Here is a 27638-nt window from a genome sequence, read left to right on the forward strand (position 1 = left end):
TTGTGACGTCACAAGTTCCACTAATTCCAAACGAGCTGTTTTTGCAGCTTGGTTTAAATAAATGCTCTTTTTCTATTAAGGAGGAAGTTTTCAGTTTTGAAACTTGCAGTATGTTTTTATAAACGATCAAGGAAAATTTGATTCCTCATGTCATGACCCCTTTAATTAGTTCACTTTCCATTTTACATTTGTTGCATTTGAATTAATTTTTTTTATTATTATTTTTATTTCAGATCTGATGCAAGTGAAAGAGGAAAGTCAAGAGCTGGATGAAGTGGAGGAGAAACATCAGTATCAGATACATAATAAATCTGTAAATAATTCCTCACCAAAAAGAAGGCATAAAAGAAGAGGCAAAATATTTTATACCTGCCCTCAGTGTGAAAAGAGTTACAAACAAAAAGTACACCTTGAGAATCATATAAGAATTCACACCGGAGAGAGACCTTTCAGATGTCTTCAGTGTGGAAAGAGTTACACGCGTGCAGACAGCCTTAAGAGGCACATAGTAATTCACTCTGAAAAGAAGCCTTTCCAATGTCATCAGTGCAAAAATCATTGCAAAGAAAAAACACCAGAATCATCTGAGGATTCACACCAAAGAGAGGCCTTTTAAAACCTGTTTATTTACATTATTTATATTTACTACATGTTTAAATGGTCAATTATAAAGCAATCGTGAAAATACATCATTTGAAAGCTCTAAATCTCATGCTTTGAGTGAATGCTGTTTCATGATCAAAATGTTACAGTGAATTTATTTCCATAATATAGGTAAGGAGTGAACAGCATTTGTAGTATTGAAGCTTTTAGTCCAAAAGTGCACACATTTGGAGAAATCATGATGGTTTTTCCTTATTCCTTATTTGTTCCTTATAAAATTTATATAGCACTTTTCTAGGAGCTCAAAACGCTTTACATAGTACAGGGGAATCTCCTCAACCACCACCTGGATGAAGCGAAGGCAGCCATAGTGTGCCAGAACACCCACCACACACCAGCAATGGTGGAGAAGAGAGTTGAGAGATGTTGCCAATTCAGGGAGGGGATTATTAGGAGGCCATGATAGATAAGGGCCAATGGGGGGAATTTGGCCGGGACACCGGGGTACACCCCTACTCTTTACAAGAAGTGCCCTGGGATTTTTCATGACCACAGTGAGTCAGAACCTCAGTGTAACGTCTCATTCATGTTCATGTCTCAATTCATGTTCATTTTCCAGCAAATTATGCTATCTGAAGCGCTACAGTGCTCTAACACTCCCATTTAGTCTGTGACCGATTCAGCCAGGCAGGCAGAGGTAGCTGAGGGCAAGATATTATCCAAAAATGCTTTGTAGAAGAAACGCTTATTACATCAGAGACCATGAGAGGACTTCCACATACAATACCATATTAGGATACTATCCTTATAAACTCCATATAAAGCGTGAAATTATGAGAGATGTCATGGAAATAGAGACGATTACAAAAATATATGGGTTGTCTGTATTTTTCATTTGATCACTGGCATTTGTACAGGTTTATTGTCTGCATACTTGATCAGTTCTGCATCTTAAACTGCAGCTGTTATTTACTTCAGGCTGCAGTTTCTATAAAGTTCTTTCTGCCTGATTCTATGAATGGAAATTCATATGAGATCATTAAAAGAAGCTGTTATAACTACTCAGTGATGATTCAAAGTAAGATATATGCTGTAGAAAATGTGTAATTTGTAATGTTTACATTTTAAAGTCATGGTGCTAATGCTAGTGTGCCAACCTTCACCATAGTATGCACCTGATAACCTCTCACTGTATTTTATGAAGGAATTTGTGAAAATAATTCATGTAAAATCACAAGATTTTTTTTATACTTGTTTGTTATGAAAGACATTTGATGCTACAGCAAAGATGGGTGATAACGGTGTAAAAGGTGTGAATACGTGTCTAAGACAATTAAGTATATTAGTCAATGGGCATAATACAGACAAAAGAATAATAAGAGGCAAATCAATGTGTCTGAGGTGTGAATGGCTAATAGACTGCAGATATGAATGCAGCAGCATATCAAACAACAGGGTTAATGGGCTGTATTTTTGTGTATTTGAGTAGATTTTGTAAAAGGGGTAAAAAAAACAAACTGTTCCAATGTTGGAATCCAGTAGAATGGCCCCTTGAAGGTCTCTGCGTTGTTCTGTCTTTTCTGAGCGCTGAAGTAAGGCAATTATTGTTAATTTACACTTTACAAATTGATTCCGTTATTCATTTTATCTGACTCAAATTTTATATGAATCTGACTCCAATTTAAACTGACCTCTTTTAGATTACAGCTCTAATTAACTTCTGATCATTCTTTTAATTTGATCTTTTTAAGTTATTGATTACTCTGAATCATATTAATTTTCATTTGTCCTTTCGATCAATACTTGAATGTCACTTAGAGTCTCACGCCGGCCGTTATTTCAATTACGAGGATCTCACATCACAAGCGAGCCAGTTCAGTTCATAGTCAGAGGTTGTAGGGTAATCTAAATATCATCTGATTTGGCTTCTCTCGTAATCAGATGATACCATCGCTTAGACACACAACTTGCTATGATGGACGATAAGCAGTGACTGAAGTCTTACATGGATTCTACTATCATTAAGCTTCAGTAATGGTCTTATCCTGGTCTCCTACTTGCCGTAACAAACAGTATCTTAACACAATCTACTAGTTACAAATGATTTTGGAAGAATTCAGAATAGATCAAATAATAATTGATTTGCCAAGTAGGATATAAAACATTGTTACAAGAATTCAGTCAAACCTAATTTCACATATGATCAGAATAAACAAACATTATATAAAGTCAGAGAAACATACTTGGCAAATAGAACTACAAACAGCAATAGTATGGGAGATCTGAATACAGACTCCTCGAGCTTCTTGCCAACTTTCCTTAAATACCCAGACAGAATAAACATTGCGTACAAAATGGTATTATCCTTTGAACAATGATAATTTGGGGGTGAATGGGTTCTTGACTTCCTGGGGTTTAACCTTGTTAACATACAAGAGATCATTTCAATTGTAGGTCAAGGAGGGGGATAGACCTCCAGAATTATGCAGTATTTGGCAAAGACCTTATAACTTTGTCACCATTAGTTTTACCAACATGGGAAAGAGACCATTATACCAGTCGCACAGAGACCTCTTAAATGATATCAAACACATACAGCTGCATTCTTGGTTTTCATGGAATTTGTTTGTTACATTTTCACATATACATCTTGTGGGGGAGACAAGGGAGAGAGAGAACAGGGGGCAGCAAGGCGATTTGCAATTTATCACACTGTGGTGATATTCAGGTGTAGATTTCAGCTTTTGTGAGAGAGTTGTATGACGTTGATTCTGGCAGAGTTCTTTGACTTTTACCAGAAATGGCACCTTTTGGGTGTAGACATCCTGGTGCCAGCCTTACAATTTCCTTTTGTAAACTAATTAAGAAAATACATGATTGTCTTGTAAAAATGTTTAATAAATCTCAGTTTTAAAGTTATCATTCTCAAATTTGAAATAGAGCTTTATCAGACTTGTGGCTTTAGCTCCATTGTGTTTCTAGGCCCTTTTAAGGGCAGTGCCATATATTATTTAATAAAAATATTTTATTTTTATTATAAAATTTGCTGATCATTTTCTATAAATTTGAGCTTTTCTAACTGTTGCTCTTCATGACTTCAATAAATTCTGACAGCTGGACAACAAACTCCCAAGTGTCTTCTGTCAAAACAGACCTAAATTTTGCCTGAAATATCTGTGATGAACTACAGTAATTTTAAATGTTATTTCTGACATGCTGAAGATTAGTTATGCAATTCTCATGTTAGGGGAAGATGGGGGAAGACTAAAGCCTTGGGACTGTGTGTGCATGAGCGCTACATACAGTATGCTATGGACTAATTCTCTTCAGGAGTTTAGACATAAAGATGTCATTATATTCTTTCAGACTCGAGTTATACAAATGCAGGTATCTCAATATCTCCTCACACACACGCTCTTGACTTGCACATCCACTGTTGTTGTGCCACCTTGTGGACCCACTAATTAGTGCAAATAACTCCAGGCGCAAGGTCATTCTGCATTTTCAAGGTTGCACAGTTAGAAAAAAATTCATTAGAATTCAAAAACGTTCAGTGCTCGTGCACTCTGCTGGTTACAAGATTTGCATCATGCTTCCTGAGCGTCTGCGTCTGAGAGAAGCATACTTTGCGCTTTATGGAGAAGTTGTTCGATCAGGGGTAAAAGGAAGTTTGAAAGAGTCGAACAGCAACATATTCTATGAAAACATTCAGACACCTTACACACTATTGTGGGAGGTGTTTAGAAGTACATTTAAATAATTCACTAACCTGGTTTACACGGCCATAATATGCACCAATTACACTTTGTTAATGTAATTTATGATAACACTGATACTACTGCAAAGATAGGTGTATTAAAGAGTTAATCGGCAGAATACAGAAAAGAATGATAGGCATATATTACTAATTAAATAAAACAAATCGCATGACATGGTCTTGGAAGAAGTCTCAAAGCGAACGATTGTACAGATGTAGGTAAATTTGCACCAGCTCGCTAATAACTGCACGCTGGTGTTCATGTTGACTGATCTTAACTGACTGAATGCTGTGAACAGGAATTACCCGTCAGCCTCAAAGTGGGTGGAGCTCCAGGTCACACCTGATGATGTAACCAATGACAGTAAGGTGTTTAGCAGCTGGTATCATGATCAAATTATTCCACCTGTGAAATCAAGTCCCCATCTTATGTCATGGCATTTCCATTGGCTCATCTATATATCTATATCTATATCTATATATATATCTATATCTATCTATCTATCTATCTATATATATAAAGCACATACATACACATATAACTAAATAAAAAAATAAAAAATGACAGACAGAGTAACCCTTCATATCCAAACAATGTACAGGTATGCTGCTTGCAGGAAAAGAAAATACATAGCAATGGAAATTAACAAGTGAGGTGGTTGTAACAAGAATGATGACCTGTTACTTCAATGTACTGAGTACAGACATCATGGATGATAATTGCATACAGGAAATTAACAAAACGTTAGTCCTAGTTAGGCCGCAGGTGACTAAAAAGGGGTTCCCACAGCATATCAAATTTAGCTGCAGTTTCAGATAAATTGCATCTAATTCTTTCCATGTGTAAGGCGGAGGTAAACTCCGCAAGCCAGATCTGGAAGAGAGGCCTTGCTTTTTTATTCCACAGAGACAAAATGACTCTGTTAGCAACAATCATTCCATATTGCATGGTCGTCTGCATACCCAGCCCATACAATTTTAAAGAATCTGACCAGCCTAGTACTGCAGTCTTTGGATCAAGAATAGAATAGAACTGGAAATCTGAGGGCACAACCAAAAAATGTGCCCAAGAGAGCCTTCAGCAGATTGGCACTTATCACAAGTGGAGGATATAGAGAGGTAAAATCTGTTGAGCTTGATTTTTGAATAGTGTAGTCTATGTATAATGGTGTACTGAATAAGCTGATGTCTAGAGTTGATAGATCAAGAGTGAATGGAATGAAGGCATTTATCCCAGTCTGCCTCAGAGACCTGCACCCCCAAACCTTCCTCCCAAGAACTTTTCAAATGAAGAGAGGAGAATTCAGTCTTATCTATGAAGGCACCAACAAACTTAGTTGGGGCACTGGGAGAGCTACAGAACAAATCAAATATCTTGCAGTCTATGGATAGTGACTCAAATTGAGAAATATTTGTACAGACAAAGTTCCTGATCTGGAGATATCTTAAAAAAAAAAAAAAAAAAAAAATTAGATGGAGGGAGTTTGTATTTCTCACTCAACTGGGAGTATGTGGCGAAAATATTGTTGATGTACAAATCTCTAATGGTGAAAATTCCTTTTCTTCGCCACACTATGAAGACTGTGTCTGAGGATGAGGGCTCATTGAACTTTTAATGGGAGCTGTATTCACTTCCTGTGAAGAAATTCTTCAAAATCGTTTTATGGTTTATGTTCATATAACTTTGTAAATACGAAATTTAATTACTTTTAAATCATTTGTTACATAACCAAACCATAAATCTTGAAATTCAATATTTCTTGCTGTGTGTGTTTCAGTATCTGCTACAGAATTACAGAACCACAATAGAGCGCGACTGTGACTGACTACTTTTTCAGCCGTCTGGGTTCCGGCAGTATTTTTCCCATTATTTTCTTCCATAGACTTTTTATAAAATCCTTCATAAGAGTTGTGAGCCATGTACCAAACCAATCAGCTCAGGAGAATTGTAACATTACTAACTTTATTTTGAGGCAATTTTTTTTTTTTTTAAATCAGATATAAAGACAAAGATAAAGGCTGTGTACTTAACAGTCTTTACTGAGGGCACAAACTACAATCCCATAAAGCATTGCGAATGTAACTGAATGAAAAAATTATGGGAATATATAAAACTATTGATTTTAGGTTGTTTATTATAAGTATATGAACAATATATTTTAAGTTTATTGCAAATATTCCGATATGTACAAATATACTATGTGTAGTTTAAGGGTGAAGGGAGACTTTGATTATGTCATTTACAGTGCATCATGGGAGTGGGCGGTTGCTCTGAGGCATGTTTCCCAGGTTTCCTTGGCAGCGTTTCTCTGATTGGTGGATCTTTCAGTGCTGTACCATGGGTCATGTAGTTGTTTACCATGAATTCCACGATCAAACATGATTTTTAAACAATAAAGTTGATAATACAGACAGATGGCTTCAATGGAAGCATATACCATTGATGAACAACCTCAGCTCACGGTAGGTCTGTCTTTAAAGGTTATCATTGAAAATCAATTAGTCTATAGGATAAATTAATGGAATTTTTACTTCCGGAACTAGACTGTTGCGCTTTATGTAATATATTTACATGCCGTACAATCTTATATGCACACCAGCAATTATGAGGGAACTGTCAGGAAGGATGAGTCAAAATATCCAAGTGCGGAGACAATCATCTAATATTTATTTAACAAACACATCAATGCTGGTAAAGCTTCAATGGGGGAATCCTGGCACCGACTGCAGCGTGGAGAAGGATGGTATGTTCGTAGTCTTGTGTGCGTAGTGGTCATGTGCAGAGCATTTCCGGTGCAGTGAGGTATCGCTGAAGAGAAAATCCCCAAGGATGCCCTAGTACCACCAGTGCAGAGGGAGAGCGGACCAGCAGAAAGGTGAGTTGCTCAGTGTGGTTACCCGTGATGAGGGTGAGCAGCTTCATATAATGGGTGATGATGGTCAGTGGTGAGCCGCTAAGAGAGTACGCCGTAATGGGTTCGGCCAAATTAAAGTCACCGAATTCTGACAACTGGAAGCAGTGGCAGCATCAAGGAAGTTTCCCTCCACTCCAGAATCCACCAGGGCGGAAACAAGGTGAATGGTCAATCCGTGCTGCAGCTGGGCGAACAGGTCATTGTGGGGGGTTTTTGCTCAGGAGTTGCACTCGCCAGTAACCCCTTATCTACCGACGAGAGGGCCTTTACCAGGCAATTGGCGATGACATGGCCAGGACCAGCATAGTAGAGACAGAGCCCCTTGGATATACGGCGCTAGTCTCTCTCTCCGTGATAAGCGTGTCCTCCCGATCTGCATGGGCTCCATTTCGGGTAGTTGCTCCGAGACCCCGGTCACAGGAATGGGAGGATGGTAACAGTCAGCGACCTGGGAGGTGAGGAGTGACATCGGCTGCATCGGAGTGCAAGGTGTTGGTCAATCCTAACGGCCAGAGTGACCAGATCGTCAAAACGGGAAGGCAAATCCCGAGTGTAAATGTCATCGTGGATCGTATCAGATAAGCCATGCAGGGACTGAATCCAATGGGCTGCTTCATTTCATTTGCCCGACGCGGTGAGAGCGCGGAACTCAATAGCATATTCCGCAACAGAGCGGTTACCCTGAGTCAAACCGGACAGAATCCTAGAAGCTTCTTGTCCACGTACAGATCTGTCAAGAACTCAAAGAAGCACAGCTGAGAACTCCTGGAACGATGAGCAGCAAGAGTGGCGACTCTCCCGTACAGCAGTTCCCCACTGGCCGACCCTCCTGGTCAGGAGCGCGATAACGAAGGTGAACTTAACTGCCTCCGTGGAGTAAGTTGAGGGCTGCAGCGAGAGACAGTGAACACTGTGTGAAGAATGTGCCACAGGACCCCGCCTCACCTGAGTATGGAGGTGGAGAATTGACACAGGGCTCAGAGAGTCCAGCGCTAGGGAGAACCACTGGGGCTGGTGAATAAACCTCAGCAGTGGAGTCAGAGTCAGGAGGCTGTCGGAGTTGGAGTCGATGAACCAATGATGTGAGTTCCGATAGCTGAGAAGCCACCATTTCAATGGCGTGGTTGGAAGTGGAGATCTGGTCCTGCTGGTGACCCAGAAACGTTCCCTGTTGAGCGAGCGCAGCCCGCAGGTCGGTCTGCTCCGCTGGATCCATTCTGGCTCAATTGTTCTGTCAGGAAGGAAGAGACAAAAGATCCAAGTGCAGAGACAGTGACCTGATATTTATTTAACAAACACAACAATGCTGGTAAAGCTTCAATGAGGGAACCCCAGCACCAACTGCAGCGTGGAGAAGGATGGTGTGTTCATAGGCTTGTGTGCATAGTGGTCGTGTAGTGTAGATCCTTGAGAAATACAGAGAGAGTAGTACGTTCATAGGCTTGTGTGCGTAGTGGTCGTGTGCAGAGCAGTTCCAGTGCAGTGAGGTATCGCTGAGGAGAAACTCAGGAGAAGCGTCAAAAGAGGCGAGGCAATAGGCAGGATGGTAACCACAATCCTGGCGCACACAGCGCAGACTGGTAACCAATAAATTGAACATGATACTAGGGCAGAAGGAGAGAGTGGTAAGCAACAGGACTCAAACAAACAATTGAGCGACGAACACAAAACAGAGTGAGGTAGATATAGCCAGGGAACTAATGGCGATCAGGTGCTGCTCGCCCGCAGCTAGCTGGAATGATCAGCATTACCATGGAAACAATCAAGGCTTCCATGGCAACGCTGACTGCGTGAGCCAGTGACACCTGAGCCAAACAGAGAGAACATGTAATGACAAACAGGAAAAAACCAGCAGACTCACTGAGACCGTGACAGGAACAGCTTTCAATTACATTTCTGTGCAGTTTAAAATATATTTATTTTCCAAAAAAAATCTGTGTGTGCTGAGCAGATGTATACATTTAAAACCAACTTTCCTAAAACATGTCTTTAATGCATGATTTTTTTTTCCAGTGTGGATGAAGTTTCTCATTCAAAAAGTCATTGTCTTCAGAAGCTATATGATCAGTGTGGGTGAGAAACAGATACATTAAGTCCTTTTTCAATATAAATCTCCACCTTTGACTAGCCCTGATCAGTAGGTGGCAATATGCATGAAGAATGTGAATCACCATAAACAAAAGAAAGGATGTGAAAGTGAAAGTGGAGATTTATAGTAAAAAAAGGACTGATCTGTTTCTCACCCACACTTTTCATATCGTTTCAGAAGATATAGTTTTCACCACTGGAGTCTTATGGATTATTTTTATGCTGCCTTTGTGCTTTTTGGTGACTCAAAGTTCTGGTCACCATTCACTTGCATTGTAAGGACCTACAGAGCTGAAATATTCTTCTAAAAATCTTAATTTGTGTTCTGCAGAAGAAAGAAAGTCATGCACATCTGGGATGGCATGAGGGTGGGTAAATGAGAGAATAGGCCCTTTCTCACCTACAGTCCTGTACTTTTCCTTTAGTAACTTTCTAGATGAGAAACAATACGAGGAACAGAACACCTGAGGAGACTTTTCCCCTGTTGCGTTTGCATTCACATAGTTACCACTGTGGTGATATCATCAAATATTGACCATTTTTCTTCTGACTTGGGTGGAACGCGCCATTCAATATCAACAACACCAAAATTATCAACGCCAGGATCGGAGTTATACTTTTGTTAGGGCTGTTTTACACTAGATTTGGCTGCATCCGAAAACGTAGGCAGCTGCCTAATCAGTTAATTGTTTAAATGACAGTGTTTTTGGATGAATGGACTCTAAAGGAAACTGGTCTCTGAACAGTTTAAAAAGCAACTTTTCATCCTACCTCCTTATACAGTTCCCTGAAGGTAGTATTTTCCCGTTTTCGGATGCAGTCTGTGTCTTCAGGAACTGTGCATGCGAGCTGTGTGCTGCTGCAGCCGGACTGAGAGATGAGACGAGTGGTCAGACTACCACGCAGCATGTGCTGAATTTAGTGGACAACATGTTGAAAGCACTATAAATCTATATATCAACACAATCTTTTACAATAAAGGCTTTTATGACTCTTTATGAAATTACTGTACTGAAATACTCACTCACTGACTTAAAATATACGTCTTGATGCAATGAGGGACCTATACTTCCCACATGTAAACTAGATTTCATGAAGGTTTAGTGTATAAGAGTTCAATTACCTACTCTCGATACATCTGATTATTTATATCCTTCATCCCAGGAAACATTTGATGTAGTAATCCAGAAATCACTTTATGTTCTGTATTGTCACAGTACAAACAGTACAGATGTGATGAAAACTCATAGCGTGTCTCCCGATGAAGACACACACACACACACATATGTGAAACGGGTGATTCACTTTGGATACTTTGTTGGTTTTATTTTATTTCTCTATTGTAAAATCCTATGAGTAGCAGGCTAGCAGCTAGTTGTTTACTAATGGTGGCTGTGGACTCCTCTCCTTTCTAAATGCTTTGTGCATAGTAGGTTTTAGACCAATCACAGGCTGCAGCACCTCCCACAGTCGCTATACACCCCCAAAGTACCTACTCCAGAGTAGGAGCTAAAAATCCCCCCAAAACGGCTCAGAGGAACGTTCCTTAGGTGTGAAAGCGACAAGAAGTACTAGTCCTGGGGGAAAGTACCTGAAACAAGCTTTAGTACTGCCAGTGGGAAAGGGATTAATTTCCATTTTGGGGTGAACTGTCCCTTTACAGCCTGATTTGGCCCCTGAATCAAAAACTTTGTCCACCACTGTTCTCTGTCATCAACATATTTAATACTAGATATTATATTTTAATACTAGAAAATATATAAAACATTTAATAGTTTCTCTCTCCTAAATCCCTCTCTATTATTGTGCACATTGTTTTATTATTCAATATTCACTTTGTGATTTAAGAAATAGGTAGCGTAAAAGGACTTTTATTTTGACTCTCTGAACCATTGTGTTGTTGTGACGTCATAAAGCGACTCGTGTATCTTCCATTGGTGTTGCAGGATTGTCTTCAGCATATCAGGTGAATAAAACGATACAAAACGTTCAGAAGTGTGTTCCAACAACACGGTAATGTAACTGAAATCACTTTGCGCTGGTTTTGAAGTGCTTATAGTTGGTCTTTCTTAAATATTTTTGTGTTTGTGTAAAGCCCTTCTATACAATTTGCTTTTACTTTCCGGTTTAGAAGAGGTCTGGTTACGCAAATAGAGTGACATGTACACATTTTCTTCTTATATTTTAAATATGTTGTGTAACAGACGGGTGGGGTTCATGTCAGGGGTCAAGCAGAAAAGCTTAAAGGTGTTAATACAGAAATTTTTAGGCTAAATTCTGACATTTATTTTTAATTTCGACAGGTCTGGACTCCGCTACCACACAGTGATTGTGAATCCACTCACAACACAATTCACCAGTAAAAACTGTGAATATTCCTGTCATCTTTGAATTGAAGAAGCGTTTCCAGAAGTGCAGGACAAACTTCAAGTGTGTCAATTTCTGACATACTATTGTAAAGATGGATTTTATTAAAGAGGAGAGAGAGGACATGGGTTATCCAGAACCATACAGAGTGAAAAATGAAGATACTGAGGAACAAATAGGTTGGTGTCCATTCTTGATCCTTTATTAATTACTACTGATGTGTGATTTGAGTATCTCAGACCCCATTTACACCTGCTATTAAGATGCGTTCGGGTGATCTGATCACAAGTGGTCAACAATAAATGGGTAAAGTGAGTCAGAAATGTTCTGTGATTAGATCACAAAAACTACATAAGCAGGTAGTCAAAACGCATGTGATCACATTTGAGGTGCTAATGCTAATCTGTCCTGATGCATCTCGGACAGCATGAAAGCAACACCCACTCACTTGCCAATTTTCTTTAAAAACAGCACCAAAGCGTTCAATTCTGGTGATGACTCCAGTGCTTAAATCTATGTCTTCAGAACCGATATAATATGTGTGTGAGAAACAGAAATATTATTTTACTTAAAAAATCTTCTTCCTGCCCAATAGGTGGCGAAATTCACGAGGAATACAAAAGTTTAAATATTGATCTGTTTCTTAACCACACCTATCATATCGCTTTTTATTTTTGGGTGAACTATTCATTTAAGTACTACTTGTGTAGCATTAATGTAACTAGGGGCAACAGATGGTTTTACCAGACAAGTTCTACACTTGAATTTACAAGAAAGGGCATTATAACAATTGACTCACAAGCTTATTTCATTATTAATCACAGATGGTTACTGGTGACAAATTCCATATTTGTGTATCTTGGAACTGTTTTGCCTTGGCATATTTTTTAAACAATGGCTAATAGGAATGCTTCCAAACTTTTAGCAATCAAAAATTTCCGAATAAAAATGTCATAAAATTATTTTTTTTAAAATCTTTCAAATACAGTCAATAAATCAGCCACAATGCTATATACAAGCACTCAGAAATGAGGGTGAGACAATCACACACACTTTTTTTTCTATTGTTTACTGTGTTCTTTATGCATTTATTGTTGTTCGTTATTGCTGTTCACCTCACTGACTTGAAAATGTTAGTAAACTATGATTCTTCGGTTTTATACTATAATTTTTGCAGTTCAATTCTGTTAACCGCAAAAACTGACACTTCATATGCATTTTAAAATGATGAACTTTGACAATAGTTTGTTCATGTCTAAATTTAAATCCAAATGCATAACTTTTGATTAAATATGAGACTATTATTGTCACGACATAACATACATTCCTTTAATGTAACTAGGGGTTACAGCTGTTTTTACTAGTTCAATTCTACAGTTGAATTTACAAAGGCATTGTTACAATTAACTACACAAGCTTTTTTCCATTTTTAATCACAGTTGGGTACTGTTTGGTTGACAAATTCCATATTTTTATACCCTGGAACTTTTTAAGCAGTGCCAAATAAGGATGCACCGAACTTTAGGCAAACTAATGTTTCCATGCGAAAATTTTATAAATATTGGTTTTCAGACAAAAGAGAAGGACCAAAGAAACCATTACTTTAAAATCCAATTACTAAAACATTGACATGGACAAAAAGTAATGTTCATGATCCTGATTTCATTGCATTTAATGTAAACGCCGGCTGATGAAAAGCTCGCTGAAGTTTATGGAACTAAATATGCAGTAAATATTCAAATGTGATTGCAAATCTATTCAGTATTTGCATTTCTTAGTTGCACATTAAAGTTCTTATCCCCAGAGGTCATGAAGGCTAATAGCGTATTATTTGAAGAGTGTGTTCCTATGCTTGTGCATAAGCTGGTTGGCTAATTAGTGCAACATCTCACATATTAGTCCTACATGAGAAGAGAAACAGTCTTGATTGTGAACATGCAGAGAACTTTCTGTTACTGAATAACCAGGGGCCTCATTTATAAAGACTTCCTTAAAATGATCTTAAATGTGAACGTAAATCAAACTCCTAAATGTTCCTTAGAACGATTTACATAACGTCTGTACGCACAAAAAAATGCTCCTAAATACATCCCACTAAATCGTAAAATTATGCACACGTGCATGGACTCTCACCTACAGAATGCCCAAAAATATCCTAATATGGTGAAACAGAATACAATTAAAGCGCATTCCCATGTTATTCTTAATTCCTTCTAGTGCCCGACCGGTATATTTTACTGATATGCGCCGATATGAAAACGTTTTTTCAGAACATATAATGCAAAAAACAATGCTTTAGAATTGGTGTCATAGCATAGTTTGTCCAGCAGAGCACGGTGACTCTGCAGACAGGGCGGAGTTAAACCATGTGGATTTGAGCGATCTCTTATTAAATTGCTAACTAGTTTGTGAAATACATACTGGAAAGTTAATTTAAAAAAAAAATCACCCCATAATTTTATATAACTAATATAACGTTAACCCTGTCCTTGACAACAATGTCACTCATGTTTGTTGTTAGCCAGCTGTAGTTTATCAGTGCAGTCAGTAATGTAGCAGATTGAAAGGTAAACATCAGAGCATCTTTTTGCAGCTCAGCAGACAATGGTGCGGTGGTGGATTGTGTGTGGTGAATGTTGATTTCATGCTTCGCAGTTGCCTAGTTGGTAAGACACAATGCTGGAAAGTAAATAAAGTCCATCTTTTACTCTCCGTGGCAACGAGCTTATAGCTAATTAGCTAACCACATAGCTACTTTCATTGTTGTCAGCTGAGTGGAAGCTAATGTGTAAACATGTATTCACCAAACTGTTTTGTTCAGGATTCACAGTTTGGTACCCCCTTCATCTGAACAATTCTAGTCATTGCATTTATAAAATGTAATATTTAAAAGTCTGGTTTTCCACCGTTGAAAGTTTCCCCTGAACTTGTATAGCAGAATACAGTGCATCCGGAAAGTATTCACAGCGCTTCACTTTTTCAACATTTTGTTATGTTACAGCCTTATCCCAAAATGGATTAAATTCATTATTTTCCTCAATTCTACAAACAATACCCCATAATGACAATGTGAAAGAAGTTTGTTTGAAATCTTTGCAAATTTATAAAAAAAAAAAAAAAAAAAAAAAAATCACATGTATTCACAGCCTTTGCCATGACACTCAAAATTGAGCTCAGGTGCATCCTGTTTCCACTGATCATCCTTGAGATGTTTCTACAACTTGACTGGAGTCCACCTGTGGTAAATTCAGTTGATTGGACATGATTTGGAAAGGCACACACCTGTCTATATAAGGTCCCACAGTTAACAGTGCATGTCAGAGCACAAACCAAGCCATGAAGTCCAAGGAATTGTCTGTAGACCTCCGAGACAGGATTGTATCGAGGCACAGATCTGGGGAAAGGTACAGAATTTCTGCAGCATTGAAGGTCCCAATGAGCACAGTGGCCTCCATCATCCATAAATGGAAGAAGTTTGGAACCACCAGGAGTCTTCCTAGAGCTGGCCGCCTGGCCGAACTGAGCGATCGGGGGAGAAGGGCCTTAGTCAGGGAGGTGACCAAGAACCCGATGGTCACTCTGACAGAGCTCCAGCGTTTCTCTGTGGAGACAGGAGAACCTTCCAGAAGAACAACCCTCTCTGCAGCACTCCACCAGTCAGGCCTGTATGGTAGAGTGGCCAGACGGAAGCCACTCCTCAGTAAAAGGCACATGCCAGCCCACCTGGAAGGACTCTCAGACCATGAGAAACAAAGATTGAACTCTTTGGCCTGAATGGCAAGCATCATGTCTGGAGGAAACCAGGCACCGCTCATCACCTGGCCAATACCATCCCTACAGTGAAGCATGGTGGTGGCAGCATCATGCTGTGGGGATGTTTTTCAGCGGCAAGAACTGGGAGACTAGTCAGGATCGAGGGAAAGATGAATGCAGCAATGTACAGAGACATCCTTGATGAAAACCTGCTCCAGAGCGCTCTGGACCTCAGACTGGGGCGAAGGGTTGTTGTCCTGTTGGAAGATGAACCTAAGCACACAGCCCAGATAACAAAGGAGTGGCTCCGGGACAACTCTGTGAATGTCCCTGAGTGGTCCAGCTAGAGCCCAGACTTGAACCCGATTGAACATCTCTGGAGAGATCTGAAAATGGCTGTGCCAGTCTGATGGAGCTTGAGAGGTCCTGCAAAGAAGAATGGGAGAAACTGCCCAAAAATAGGTGTGCCAAGCTTGTAGCATCATACTCAAAAAGACTTGAGGCTGTAATTGGTGCCAAAGGTGCTTCAACAAAGTATTGAGCAAAGGCTGTGAATACTTATGACTTTTTTTAATAAATTTGCAAAGATTTCAAACAAACTTCTTTCATGTTGTCATTATGGGGTATTGTTTGTAGAATTGAGGAAAATAATGAATTTATTCCATTTTGGAATAAGGCTGTAACATATCAAAATGTGGAAAAAGTGAAGCACTGCGAATACTTTCCGGATGCACTGTATGGTGTAACACCACTGCCGCTGTTTATCTCTTGACTTAGCATTTACACCTGCTTCTTGTTTTACAGCCTGCCCCTAATTGACTGCCAGTATTAAAATAGTCAGTATTTGACTGATACTAAACAGTACTGATGTTTAAGCTATTTATTGTATTTTTATTTATTCTTTATTTTCTCAGTGTTCATTTCTAGAATTTGTTGACTATGTATAATAATGTCAAATATTCTTTGATAAAAATACTTAAGCAGCCTTCTGAGTACCTTTGCATAGTCATATTGGTGAAAAATCCACATAGAAAAGGTCTGTTTTCATTTTAGCTCAAAAATTAACTATATCGGTCACCATATCGGTAATCTGTGAATTTTCCCTCCCTAAAATCGGTATCAGTCAGGCTCTAATATTTATATACCATGATAAACATAGTATAGCAAAATCTCTACCTGATGACACCCGATACTGTCACAACAATATATAACCTCATTCACACTGGGCTCTGATCCCGGGGTATTGGCAGGATCAATGCCGGGGAGCCTTCTGTGTGAACGCAAGCCAGTGCAGGAATGCCAGAAAATTTGATTTCAGGATTAGACCCTAGTACTATTGTCAGTCAATCCTGGGACATATCTGTGTGAACAAAAGCAGAGCCGATACCGTGAAGGGTGTGTGTTCTAGTGTTGACTTATTTATCATGCAAAGGCGAGTGTTTGTGTCCGGAACACCGTATACCGTTTTACGGTATACCGCCGCTTAAAAAAAAACAAAAAACATACGGCTGTCATAAACCGTTGCCATTCTTTTTTTCCATTCACTGCATTGTGTGACTGGACATTTTTTTTATATAGAAGTAAAGAAATTAACATTTCCATTGTAAATATTAGTTAAAATTAAAACAATCAGCTACATTTAAAGCTTCACCAACCTGACATGATAAAATTAATTAATTTTTAATTCAGAGCGCAGCACACCGAATGGCAGAAGTTAATTTCCCCCTCATATGGTGCGGTTGAAATCCGTGATGTTGGAATACTTTGGGTATTTACAAATAATAATGATGTTTACCCAATTTGTAAATTGTGATGAAAAAAAGTGCCATCTCATGCAGGGAACACTTCAAACCTGAAGTAGGGGAGAGATGTGGCTTCGCTGTGTATTCATTGTCATGTGTCGAAATTACTGCTATATTATACATGACAAAGTTAAGAAATTACTTTTACTGACATTATTTTAGTTTATCTTCTATTTATTTTAATTAGAACAGATACAGTTGTTAGAGGGGATTTTACGCTGTAATTTGGTCATGTTACAATGTTCCCTGCACCATTTCACTTTCCTTTTTTCCAGGCAGATGGGAAATATTCATAAAACAAGACCACATATTTGTACCAGACATGTGTAAAATTAATGTTAAAAAAGAAAAATACCTCGAACCCCAATTGTATTACACAAACTCTCCCCTACTACCTCCTTGAACATCATTCCACAGAATTTGCGAAGATACAAATCTGTAGTGAAAGTACAGTAGGTAGGTTAAAGACCACCTTACATAAGAAACACAACCAGATACACCAGTTTTAAAATGACTCAATATAGCTTTTAAGGTGCCTAACTCGCCACAGCATTTGCAACCTTACGACAGGCCAACTGTTTGTTCACACATTTATTAGACGTCACATCGTGATGTCACTTTGGTCTTTACGATTGTCCCGGGATGCATATGAATGCGAGCACAGATTACGGGAAAGCTCTTGCAGTGTGAATGAACTAATTTTGCAGTCCCAGAACAGTTGCCAGAATGGTGAAAGGGGCTTATATATACCGCCCAGCCCTACAGTAGGTATAAATGATAGATATACTTTTTTTGCCATAGGCATCACATAGTGCCTCCTAGAGAGCAACAAAACAGATAAGTCATACGGGGGTGAGTAATATGTTTTATAATTTGCCTGTTTTTGTTTTTTTGTGATTTATAAGTGAAGCTCAATTTACTGTCCAGATATGTAATTGTAAATCTGAAACTATCGACAGTTATTTATTGCTACTGGAGTAACTATGAGCTTTTGTTTTTTTATTGCTGATCACCACCAGTTCTTGAGTTATTTTTATATTCAACTCCAATGCACTGTCTTTGCACCATTTCACCAAAACATCTGCAGAGTTCATATATTGATCCAAGTGTTTCCCATTGTCATTACTTGTGCTGGAGGCCCAGCATTGCCAGATCATCAGCATATTTGAAAATATTAAAATTGGCGTTACAGATCATGAATTCAGAAAGAAAATATTGCTGAAAGGACACATCCATGAGGGACCCATGTATAAACAAGACCTTTGTCTGACATATTGCTGGACAACTTCTCTTTTCATTTTACTTTTATTGCCCTTAAATTGATTTTTAACTATTTAATAATGTTTCTTTTAGGCCTGATGGAAGTGAAAGAAGAAAGTCAAGAACTGAATGAAGTGGAGGAGAATCGTCACTATCAGAAGCCTCATGATTTTGTAACTGGAGAGAAATCATTTAGTTGCTCACAGACTGAAAATAATTCCTCACAACAAACAACACAAAGCACAGAAGCCACAGATTCTTTAACCTGCCCTCATTGTGGAAAGAGTTTCACACGTAAAATAACCTTAAAGGGACACATAAGAATACACACTGGAGAGAATCCTTTCACTTGTTCTCAGTGTGGAAAGAGTTTCAGACAAAAATCAAGTCTAAATATCCACATAAGAAATCACTCTGGAGAGAAGCCTTACACATGTCCTCAGTGTGGAAGGAGTTTCAAACAGAAAAACAACCTTAAGGTACATATAAGAATGCACACTGGTGTGAAGCCTTACATATGCCACTGTGGAAAGACTTTCACACGTAAAGATTATCTTAACAGTCATGCAAGGATTCACACTGAAGAGAAGCCTTTCACCTGCCTCCAGTGTGGAATGAAATTCAAAGATAAAGAAAAGCTTAATGAGCACAGGAGAATTCACGCTGGATGGAGACCTTTCAAATGTCCTCAATGTGGACAGGGATTCGCATATTTAAATAATCTTCAATATCATCTTAACTCTCAGCACACTGGAGCAAAGTCTTTAAACTGTGATCAGTGCGATAAAAGTTTTATTTTTGAAACAGACCTGAAGACACACCTGAAAATTCATGCAAACAAGAAACCTCATTTGTGTTCCCTTTGCGGAAAAAGTTTTTTGTGCGTGGACCGTTTTAAAGAGCACCAGAAAATTCATACCAGTGTGAAAGCTCATGTGTGCCATGAGTGTGGCGATGCCTTTACAGGAGCCGGCAACTTAAAGATGCACCAAAGAGTCCATATTCGAGAAAATATGTGTTTATACTGTGGAAAGATTTTCACTCATTTAGAAGCCCTGAAAGCACACGAGAAAGTGCATACTGGAGAGTAGCCATACCACTAGCCTTCATGTGGGAAGAGTTTTAAGTCACAAAGTTCATCTTCAGGTCCAGTGCTTTAAAGGAAACAGTAAGAATGAAATAAATTTGCTTGCATTACAATGAAAATTATTTTGTGGTGTTAGAGGCTTAACCAGTAACCAGGCAGTTTATGAAAAAAAAAAAAAAGTGATTTGTTTTTATTTTTTTAAATGTTTTTATTTTTTAGAGTTTCAGCTTCCAACTGATGTAAATATTATCATGAAATTTAATGTTTTTTTTTTTTTTTGCTCTTTAGTGTTGTCAAATCGTGCTGCTGTCAGTTCAAACGGGAGCGCTGCATATAGCATCTCTGATCATCAAAACATGAATGAACATCAAATGGGATGTTGAAAGACACAGTGCCACTGTGTGAAATGACAATCTCTCATGTAATCTGCGAATCAATGTTTCAGTCGCAACAAGACGGTAATGAAATCAACAACTTTCAATTAACTGTATACAGGAACGTTATCTGAGGTCTGTCATCCATCAGTAATGCAGCCTCTGCTTTGTGTCGTGACCGCATTACCACCTCGGTGTGTGCATAATTTTTCATTATTTCAATGGGCCGGAGTCAGTTATTCCGATAATACAATGGTTAACACAACTAAAGACATCTTTTAGGTTTTTTTTATTTTTTATAATTACATTATAATAACATTTTCAGGTTTGCCACAGATATTAATTTGAGATATTATAGAAATTGTTTGTCATTCTTGTACAATTTACTTAGCCAGTGTTTTCGGTTATTTTGCTGTGGTAGCCTGTACGGCTTTTTCAAATAATTTACTGTTATGCGGTTAAGAACTGAAACTACTTCATAGCTGTGCGTTTACTGAAAAATAACTGCACACCTTAGAGCATCGGTCAACAAATCAGAATCAAGAATTCAATAACCCAGTGGTCAGATTTTTGTCTGTATACAGTAAATAATATAAAGGAAATTGATTTGAGTTATTCCAGGGCATGGTTGAAAATAATTTATATTCATTGTATCCAGGGTTGTATCATGTAAAACCTGTGAATATCAGGAAATTTCTACATTTTTATTTCCAGGCCTGTAAATAAAAAGTGAAAATTTCTATAGTGAATGTAATTTTGCTGTGCATGAAGAATACAAAACCCAAAGCCTTCATTCTGGATTCAGACCGGACGGTGTGGTTGTTTCAAGGAGCACAATACTTGTTGACCCCTCTCCAAACATAGCGCTTATTGTTGTGACCATAAAGCTCTATTTTGGAGTGCCAGAAGCTGTGAGGTGTCAGGGTGTTGTTAGGCATATTGTAACCTGGCTTTTTTGTGGCATTGGCTTCTTTCTGGCTACTCGACCATGCAGCTCAGTTTTGTTCAAGTATCGTCGTATTGTGCTCCTTGAAACAACCACACCGTCTTTTCCAGAGCAGTCTGTATTTCTCCTGAGAAATACTTCTCAGTTCTTTGTATCCCGAACAATTCTTCTGGTAGTTGTGGCTGAAATCTTTCTCGGTCTGCCTGACCTTGGCTTGGTATCAAGAGATCCCAGAATTTTCCACTTCTTAATAAGTGATTGAACAGTACTGACTGGCATTTTCAAGGCTTTGGATATCTTTTTATATCCTTTTCCATCTTTATAAAGTACCATTACCTTGTTACGCAGGTCTTTTGACAGTTCTTTTCTGCTCCCCATGGCTCAGTATCTAGCCTGCTCAGTGCATCCATGTGAGAGCTAACAAACTCATTGACTATTTATACACAGACACTAATTGCAATTTAAAAAGCCACAGCTTTGGGAAATTAACCTTTAATTGCCATTTAAATTAGTGTGTGTCACCTTGTGTGTCTGTAACAAGGCCAAACATTTAAGGGTATGTAAACTTTTGATCAGGGCCATTTGGGTGATTTCTGTTATCATTATGATTTAAAAAGGAGCCAAACAACTATGTGACAATAAATGGCTTCATATGATCACTATCCTTAATGATCAGTCATATTTTCAAAATCAATGCCAAAATTTCACAATTTCTGCCAGGGTATGCAAAATTTTGAGCACAACTGTATGTAATGCAGTGTACCATCCCACTCAAGCACTCTTGCTGTCTGTCTATTACTGTACAGTTACATTTATTCATTTAGCAGACGCTTTTTATCCAAAGCGAAAAAATGCGGAAGGATACAACATACGTGATTCATCCTAAGGAGACAGTAGCATGAAAAGTGCTGCATCGAATACAGAGATTAGAGTGCAACAATAATATATATATATATATATTTTTGAGTGTATGGTCAAGTGCTCATGAAAAAGATGTGTCTTTAGCAGTGAGGGAGTCTGCATCACGGATAGAGTTTGGAAGGTCGTTTCAGCTAAATACAGTGAAGCCGAAAGTCCAGAAAAGTGATTTTGTGCCTCTTTGTATTGGTACGACTCATTTGCAGACCGCAGCCTTCTGGTGGTAACGTAGCTTTGCTGGAATGATTTTGGGTAAGCCGGAGGAGACCCACAAGTGACGTGTGAAAAAAAAAAAAAAATCCCTACAAAATTTGCCGCTTTGAATTTCGTACAGATGTAGGTACATTTTCACCAGCTCGCAAATAACTAAACACCGGTGTGTTCATGTTGACAGACAGACTGAATGCCGTTAATGGGAATTAGGAGCTGGCTTCAAGGTAGATGGAGCTCCATGTCACACCTACTGATAATGTGGACCTGTGGCAGTAGGAAGGTGTTTAGTAGCCTGTAAGAAGTTTTCCGAATGCCTATTGTACACTGCACGCCAAAGCAGTGCATCACGACAACTTTCGCTGCAGACAGCGCTTGTGCTTTTACACCAGCAGAGTTACTGTTGCGCTCTATACAGAAAATTACGTTATAAAATGGTTATCATGAGTGTGCTATTGAGAAGTATACTGCCTTCACATGCTATCAGAATTATCGTAAATACAAGTTTCACACTCGGAAGTTGCTCATGAATGACCCCTCAAGTCGTAATTATGACTCAAAATCGTCAAAATCATTTTGATACCCGAATTTCCGAGATGGGAGGTGTCCAAAACTTTAAAAATGGCTGAGGAGAAGGGGGCCCTGGGTAGCTCAGTGAGTATTGATGCTGACTACCACCTCTGGAGTCACGAGTTTGAATCCAGGGTGTGCTGAGTGGCTCCAGCCAGGTCTCCTTAGCAACCAAATTGGCCCGGTTGCTAGGGAGGGGTAGAGTCTCAGAGTAACCTCCTCGTGGTCGCGATTAGTGGTTCTCGCTCTCAATGGGGCACATGGTAAGTTGTGCGTAGATCACAGAGAATAGCATGAGCCTCCACATGCGGAGTCTCCGCGGTGTCATGCACAACGAGCCACATGATAAGATCCGCGGATTGAAGGTCTCGGAAGCGGAGGCAACTGAGACTTGTCCTCCGCCACCTGGATTGAGGTGAGTAACCGTGCCACCACGAGGACCTGCTAAGTAGTGGGAATTGGGCATTCCAAATTGGGAGAAAATGTTTTTAAAAAGAAAGAAAATGGCGGAGGAGAGTACGGTTTCTGTAGTGAATGACAGGTTTTATTCATTTTTCTAAATACAGTTAATTGCTAGCGCTTACCGTTTTGGCCATATTCATTTATGTATATCAGCAACCATTTGATGCATGTTGTCATTTTTACACCGTAAAAATAGCTTGTATTTGACCATTTTTAATTTAATAGTATATAAAAGACAAGTTTTATTTGGTTTGTTTAAGCCTATTACTTGTAGTATACTTTAGTTTTAAATGATAAAACCGCATGTCTGCTTAAGCTATATAATTAATTTAATTTTGTTTTGTAATTTTTATTTTTCTTATTATTATTTTGTTTTCCTACAAGCTGTAATTAATAAAAAACACACTAGACTACAAATAGGTGTATTCTTAAAGTGCATTTAATCCAAATTCCATTTCAGGCTGCAGATGATGTTTGTGGTTGGCAGACATTGGACAATGGTAATCAGTACATGGATTCAGAATTTTTCATGCAAAATGTTATTTTAACATGGTTGGCAGTGATTGGATAATGTTGGCCATGACATTGAATTATTTATGCTAATTTCTTATATAATTTCTTTAACATCTCAAAAAACATGAATAACAAACACTCCTGGAAACATAATAAACAATTAGAAAAAAATAAAATCTAACTTTCTATAGCTTGGTATTATTTAAAATGTATTGGCAAAACTTTACACAATTTAGGAAAATAGGAATAGCTGTAATATCTGCTTGTTTTAGCGTGACAACACGTCATTTCCACTGGAGGGTCTTTAAAAAAGTCTGACCGGGGCTGCTTTGCACTTCACTTTAAACATCCACTCGCTAACTTCTTCCCCTTGGGGGAATCCCGGCGCCATTTTGGAAGTCCATTCCACTTCGCTAAGTTGGCAAGGGAAGTTTCTGCTGATAGACCCTAAACCCCTTGATTTTGACCATGGGAGCGAGCCTGCACAGATGTACACTTCAGGCAGCTCTATATCTCACAATGCAACTCTACTGTGACATCACAGCACAGATCATGCTCAAACTACCCCACCCCCACATCAGCAGGTTAAAATGTACAGGTACTGGGCTGCGTTCATCCTGGTTCCGAATACAACCCCTATGTTCTGAAATCCTTATTTTCAGAGATCTCTGTGTCTTGCCAACATGGGCAAGACCACAGGGACATTTGATCAAATAAATCAAATATTTTGTTGAGCATGTGATTATTCCCTTAATTTTCATTGTTTTCCCAGAAATTGGATGGGTATAGGTGTTACATTTCTGAGAAAAATTACACTGAGCACATGTATTTCCATACATGATCTAAAAAAGTTTTTTTTTTTTTTTTTTTTGATAAAGTGGACTCAAATCAGAGTGTACTAACATTGGTCTCAAATTAGGAGGTCGTTTATATACAATTTTGGGGAATTCTCTAAATTCATCTTGAAGTATTGGATCTGAACTCACAATGTGCCAGTGTTTATTCTCAATCATGAAGATTTTTAATTAAATCCAAAGACAACTCTCAGATACCACATATTATGAAAAGCTTAAGAGTAACCCCACAAATGAATTCAAAGATAATTTTGATTCAAAACTAAAACAATTACTTGACAATAAAAGAACATGAGTTCATGTGGGTATCGCATCCAATAATGCCAGTAATAAACAGTGCATTCAGAAAGTTTTCAGACCCCTTCATGATTTTCACATTTTATGTTGCAGCCTTATGCTTAAATGCTTTAAATGATTTTTTTTCCCACATCAATCTACACTCCATACCACATAATAACAAAGCAAAACCCACATTTTTGGTAACTTAGCAAATTTATTAAAAAGAAAAAACTAAAATATCACATTGACATAAGTATAAAGACCCTTTGCTATGACACTTGAAATTTAGCTCAGGTGCATTCCATTTCTCTGGATCATCTTTGAGATGTTTCTACACTTTGACCTGTGGAAAATTTAATTGATTGGGCATGATTTGGAAAGGCACACACCTGTCTATATAAGGTCTCACAGCTGAAAATGTATATTAGAGCAAAAACCAAACCATGAGGTCAAAGGAACTGCCTGCAGAGCTCAGAGATAGAATTGTGTCGAGGCACAGATCTGGGGAAGGCTACAAAAAATTTTTTCGGCTGCATTGAAGCTTCCCAAGAGCACAGTGGCCTCCATAATTCTTTAATGGAAGATGTTTGGAAAAACCAGGACTCTTCCTAGCTGGCCGCCCGGCCAAACTGAGCAATCGGGGGAGAAGGGCCTTGGTAAGAGAGGTGACCAAGAACCCGATGATCACTCTAGTTGAGCTCCAGAGATCATGTGTGGAGATGGGAGAAACTTGCAGAAGGACAACCATCACTGCAACACTCCACCAATCTGGGCTTTATGGCAGAGTGGCCAGACAGAAGCCTCTCCTCAGTGCAAGATACATGAAAGCCCACTTGGAATTAGCAAAAAAGCACCTGAAGGACACTCAGACTGTGAGAAACAAGATTCTCTGGTCTGATGAAATGAAGATTGAACTGTTTGTCCTCAATTCCAAGCCAAGCCAAGCACCACTCATCACCTGCATAATACCTTCCCAATGGTGAAGCGTGGTGGTGGTAGCATCATGCCGGGGGGGGGGGGGTGTTTTTCAGCTGCAGGGACTGGGGGACCTGTCAGGGTTGAAGGAAAGCTGAACACAGCAAAATACAGAGATATTCTTAATGAAAACCCAGTCCAGAGCACTCAGGACCTCAGACTGGGCCAAAGGTTCACCTTCCAACAGGAAAATGACCCTGAGCACAGCAAGACAATGCAAGAGTTGCGTAGGTATAACTCTGTGAATGTCCTTGAGTGGCCCAGCCAGAGCCCGGACTTGAACCCAATTGAACATCTCTGGAGAGACCTGAAAATGGCTGTCCACTGACGGTCCCCATCCAACCTGACAGAGCTTGAGAGGATCTGCAGAGAAGAATGGCAGAAAATCTCCAAATCCAGGTGTGCAGAGCTTGTCGCATCATACCCAAATAGACTTGATGCTGTAATCGCTGCCAAAGGTGCCTCAACTAAGTACTGAGTTAAGGGTTTGAATACTTATGTCAATGTGATATTTCAGTTTTTTTTCCCCTTTTCTCACCAAGTTGGAATGCCCAATTCCCAATGCGCTCTAAGTCCTCGTGGTGGCGTAGTGACTCGTCTCAATCCGGGTGGCGGAGGACGAATCTCAGTTTCCTCTGCGTCTGAGAGAGTCAATCCACGCATCTTATCACGTGGCTTGTTGGGCATCCGTACAACTTCATACCATGATTTCAGTTCCAGTGTAATCATGTGTGCAGCTCATGGATATCACACTGATGTCTCATAGGTCAAGGTGTGGTGGTTTTAAGTGTTTTAGACGATTTCTCCTCCTCATGTGAGTGCATGTAATATAATGAACACTGAGATGAGACTTTTCAGCGTGAGAGTGAATCCACTGCATTTACAGATTATTGTACTGTATTAAACTGTGTATATAATGCTGAATAGGTAAACCTCCAATAATCAAAACAAGCAAGTACAACCCCACCAATATTTATACCTTGATCAATGGAAACATGTAAATGCTTCATGCTGCAACCCCCCCAATATTCAAGCCAAATCTATGCCTTGATTATCCTTATAATGCCATATGTAATGTCTGATTTCACCAGTAAATTTATACCATGACTAACATGTTACTGGATTAACATCCACATATTTTTGAAAAGAATAGTTCAGAAACATGTCATCAGTGACAATACTATTTTAAAACTTACAATATTAATTTAAAATTCTTAAAATGTATGTAATCAGTGACTGTTCAAGCATATGTATCTAACATATTTATGTATTTTTCAGCTGGGCAGAATTATTAATATTTTTATTCTGGTGTCACCATTGCCTTCTGTTGGTCTGATTGTTTGTCCCACTCCATCCCCAATGTGTCATCATATGAACAATGAACAGTATTTCTTGTTAATTTTAGAAGTAAAGGAAAGGAGAGGTTTTGTATATGTCCTGAAAGTAATAGTAATAACAACAATAAATTCAAACTTAACTTTTCATAATTCATGCTTTGTTCAAAGTTGTGTGAGAGTATAGAATCATAAATTCAGTACTGTAAATTGAACCAAATCTGTATGTTCTTTATCATTCATGTTTTGTTTTTTAAATCATGTTTTAATAAAATAAAGGAAATTAAATTTCGATTTGTATCTGATTAATCAAAGAAATAATCGAAGACTAATCAATTATCAAAATAATCGTTAGTTGCAGCCCTACTGTACACCCTGAATTTCATAAGAGAAAATGAAGAGAAATTCATAAGAGTTTGGAAAGTCCCCCGAGTAGACCTATAGGATCTGCTATTGGTTCACCTATTGAGAATATTTCTGGTTTTGTTGATTTTGATAAAAAAAATTTAAACAGTTTGCAACCTCCCTTCCATCGGATGTACGAGATTCAGTGGACATGATCAACGTTTTA

General features: G+C 38.7%; 1 protein-coding gene across 6 annotated transcripts in view; it reads left to right on the forward strand.

Moving 5' to 3' along the window:
- The first annotated feature begins 11272 nt into the window (after nucleotides 1–11272).
- Nucleotides 11273–27638, forward strand: part of LOC127442946 (gastrula zinc finger protein XlCGF7.1-like) — an 898889-nt gene continuing 882523 nt past the window's right edge. For 3 of the 6 annotated variants that reach the window (XR_007897557.1, XR_007897558.1, XR_007897556.1), the window contains exons 1-2: nucleotides 11273–11329; nucleotides 11667–11909. Coding sequence is in view for 2 of the 6 variants with exons in the window: in XM_051701365.1 (XP_051557325.1) it covers nucleotides 11825–11909; nucleotides 18639–19636 (1083 nt within the window). In the remaining 4 variants the exon portion in view is untranslated. Of the gene's footprint in view, nucleotides 11377–11666; nucleotides 11910–18638; nucleotides 24505–27638 lie in introns of those variants that run through there. The other 3 variants (XR_007897555.1, XM_051701365.1, XM_051701366.1) reach the window with 3 other exon arrangements.

The sequence above is a fragment of the Myxocyprinus asiaticus genome, chromosome 6 (genome assembly GCF_019703515.2).
Source record: "Myxocyprinus asiaticus isolate MX2 ecotype Aquarium Trade chromosome 6, UBuf_Myxa_2, whole genome shotgun sequence".
Lineage (NCBI taxonomy): Eukaryota > Metazoa > Chordata > Actinopteri > Cypriniformes > Catostomidae > Myxocyprinus > Myxocyprinus asiaticus.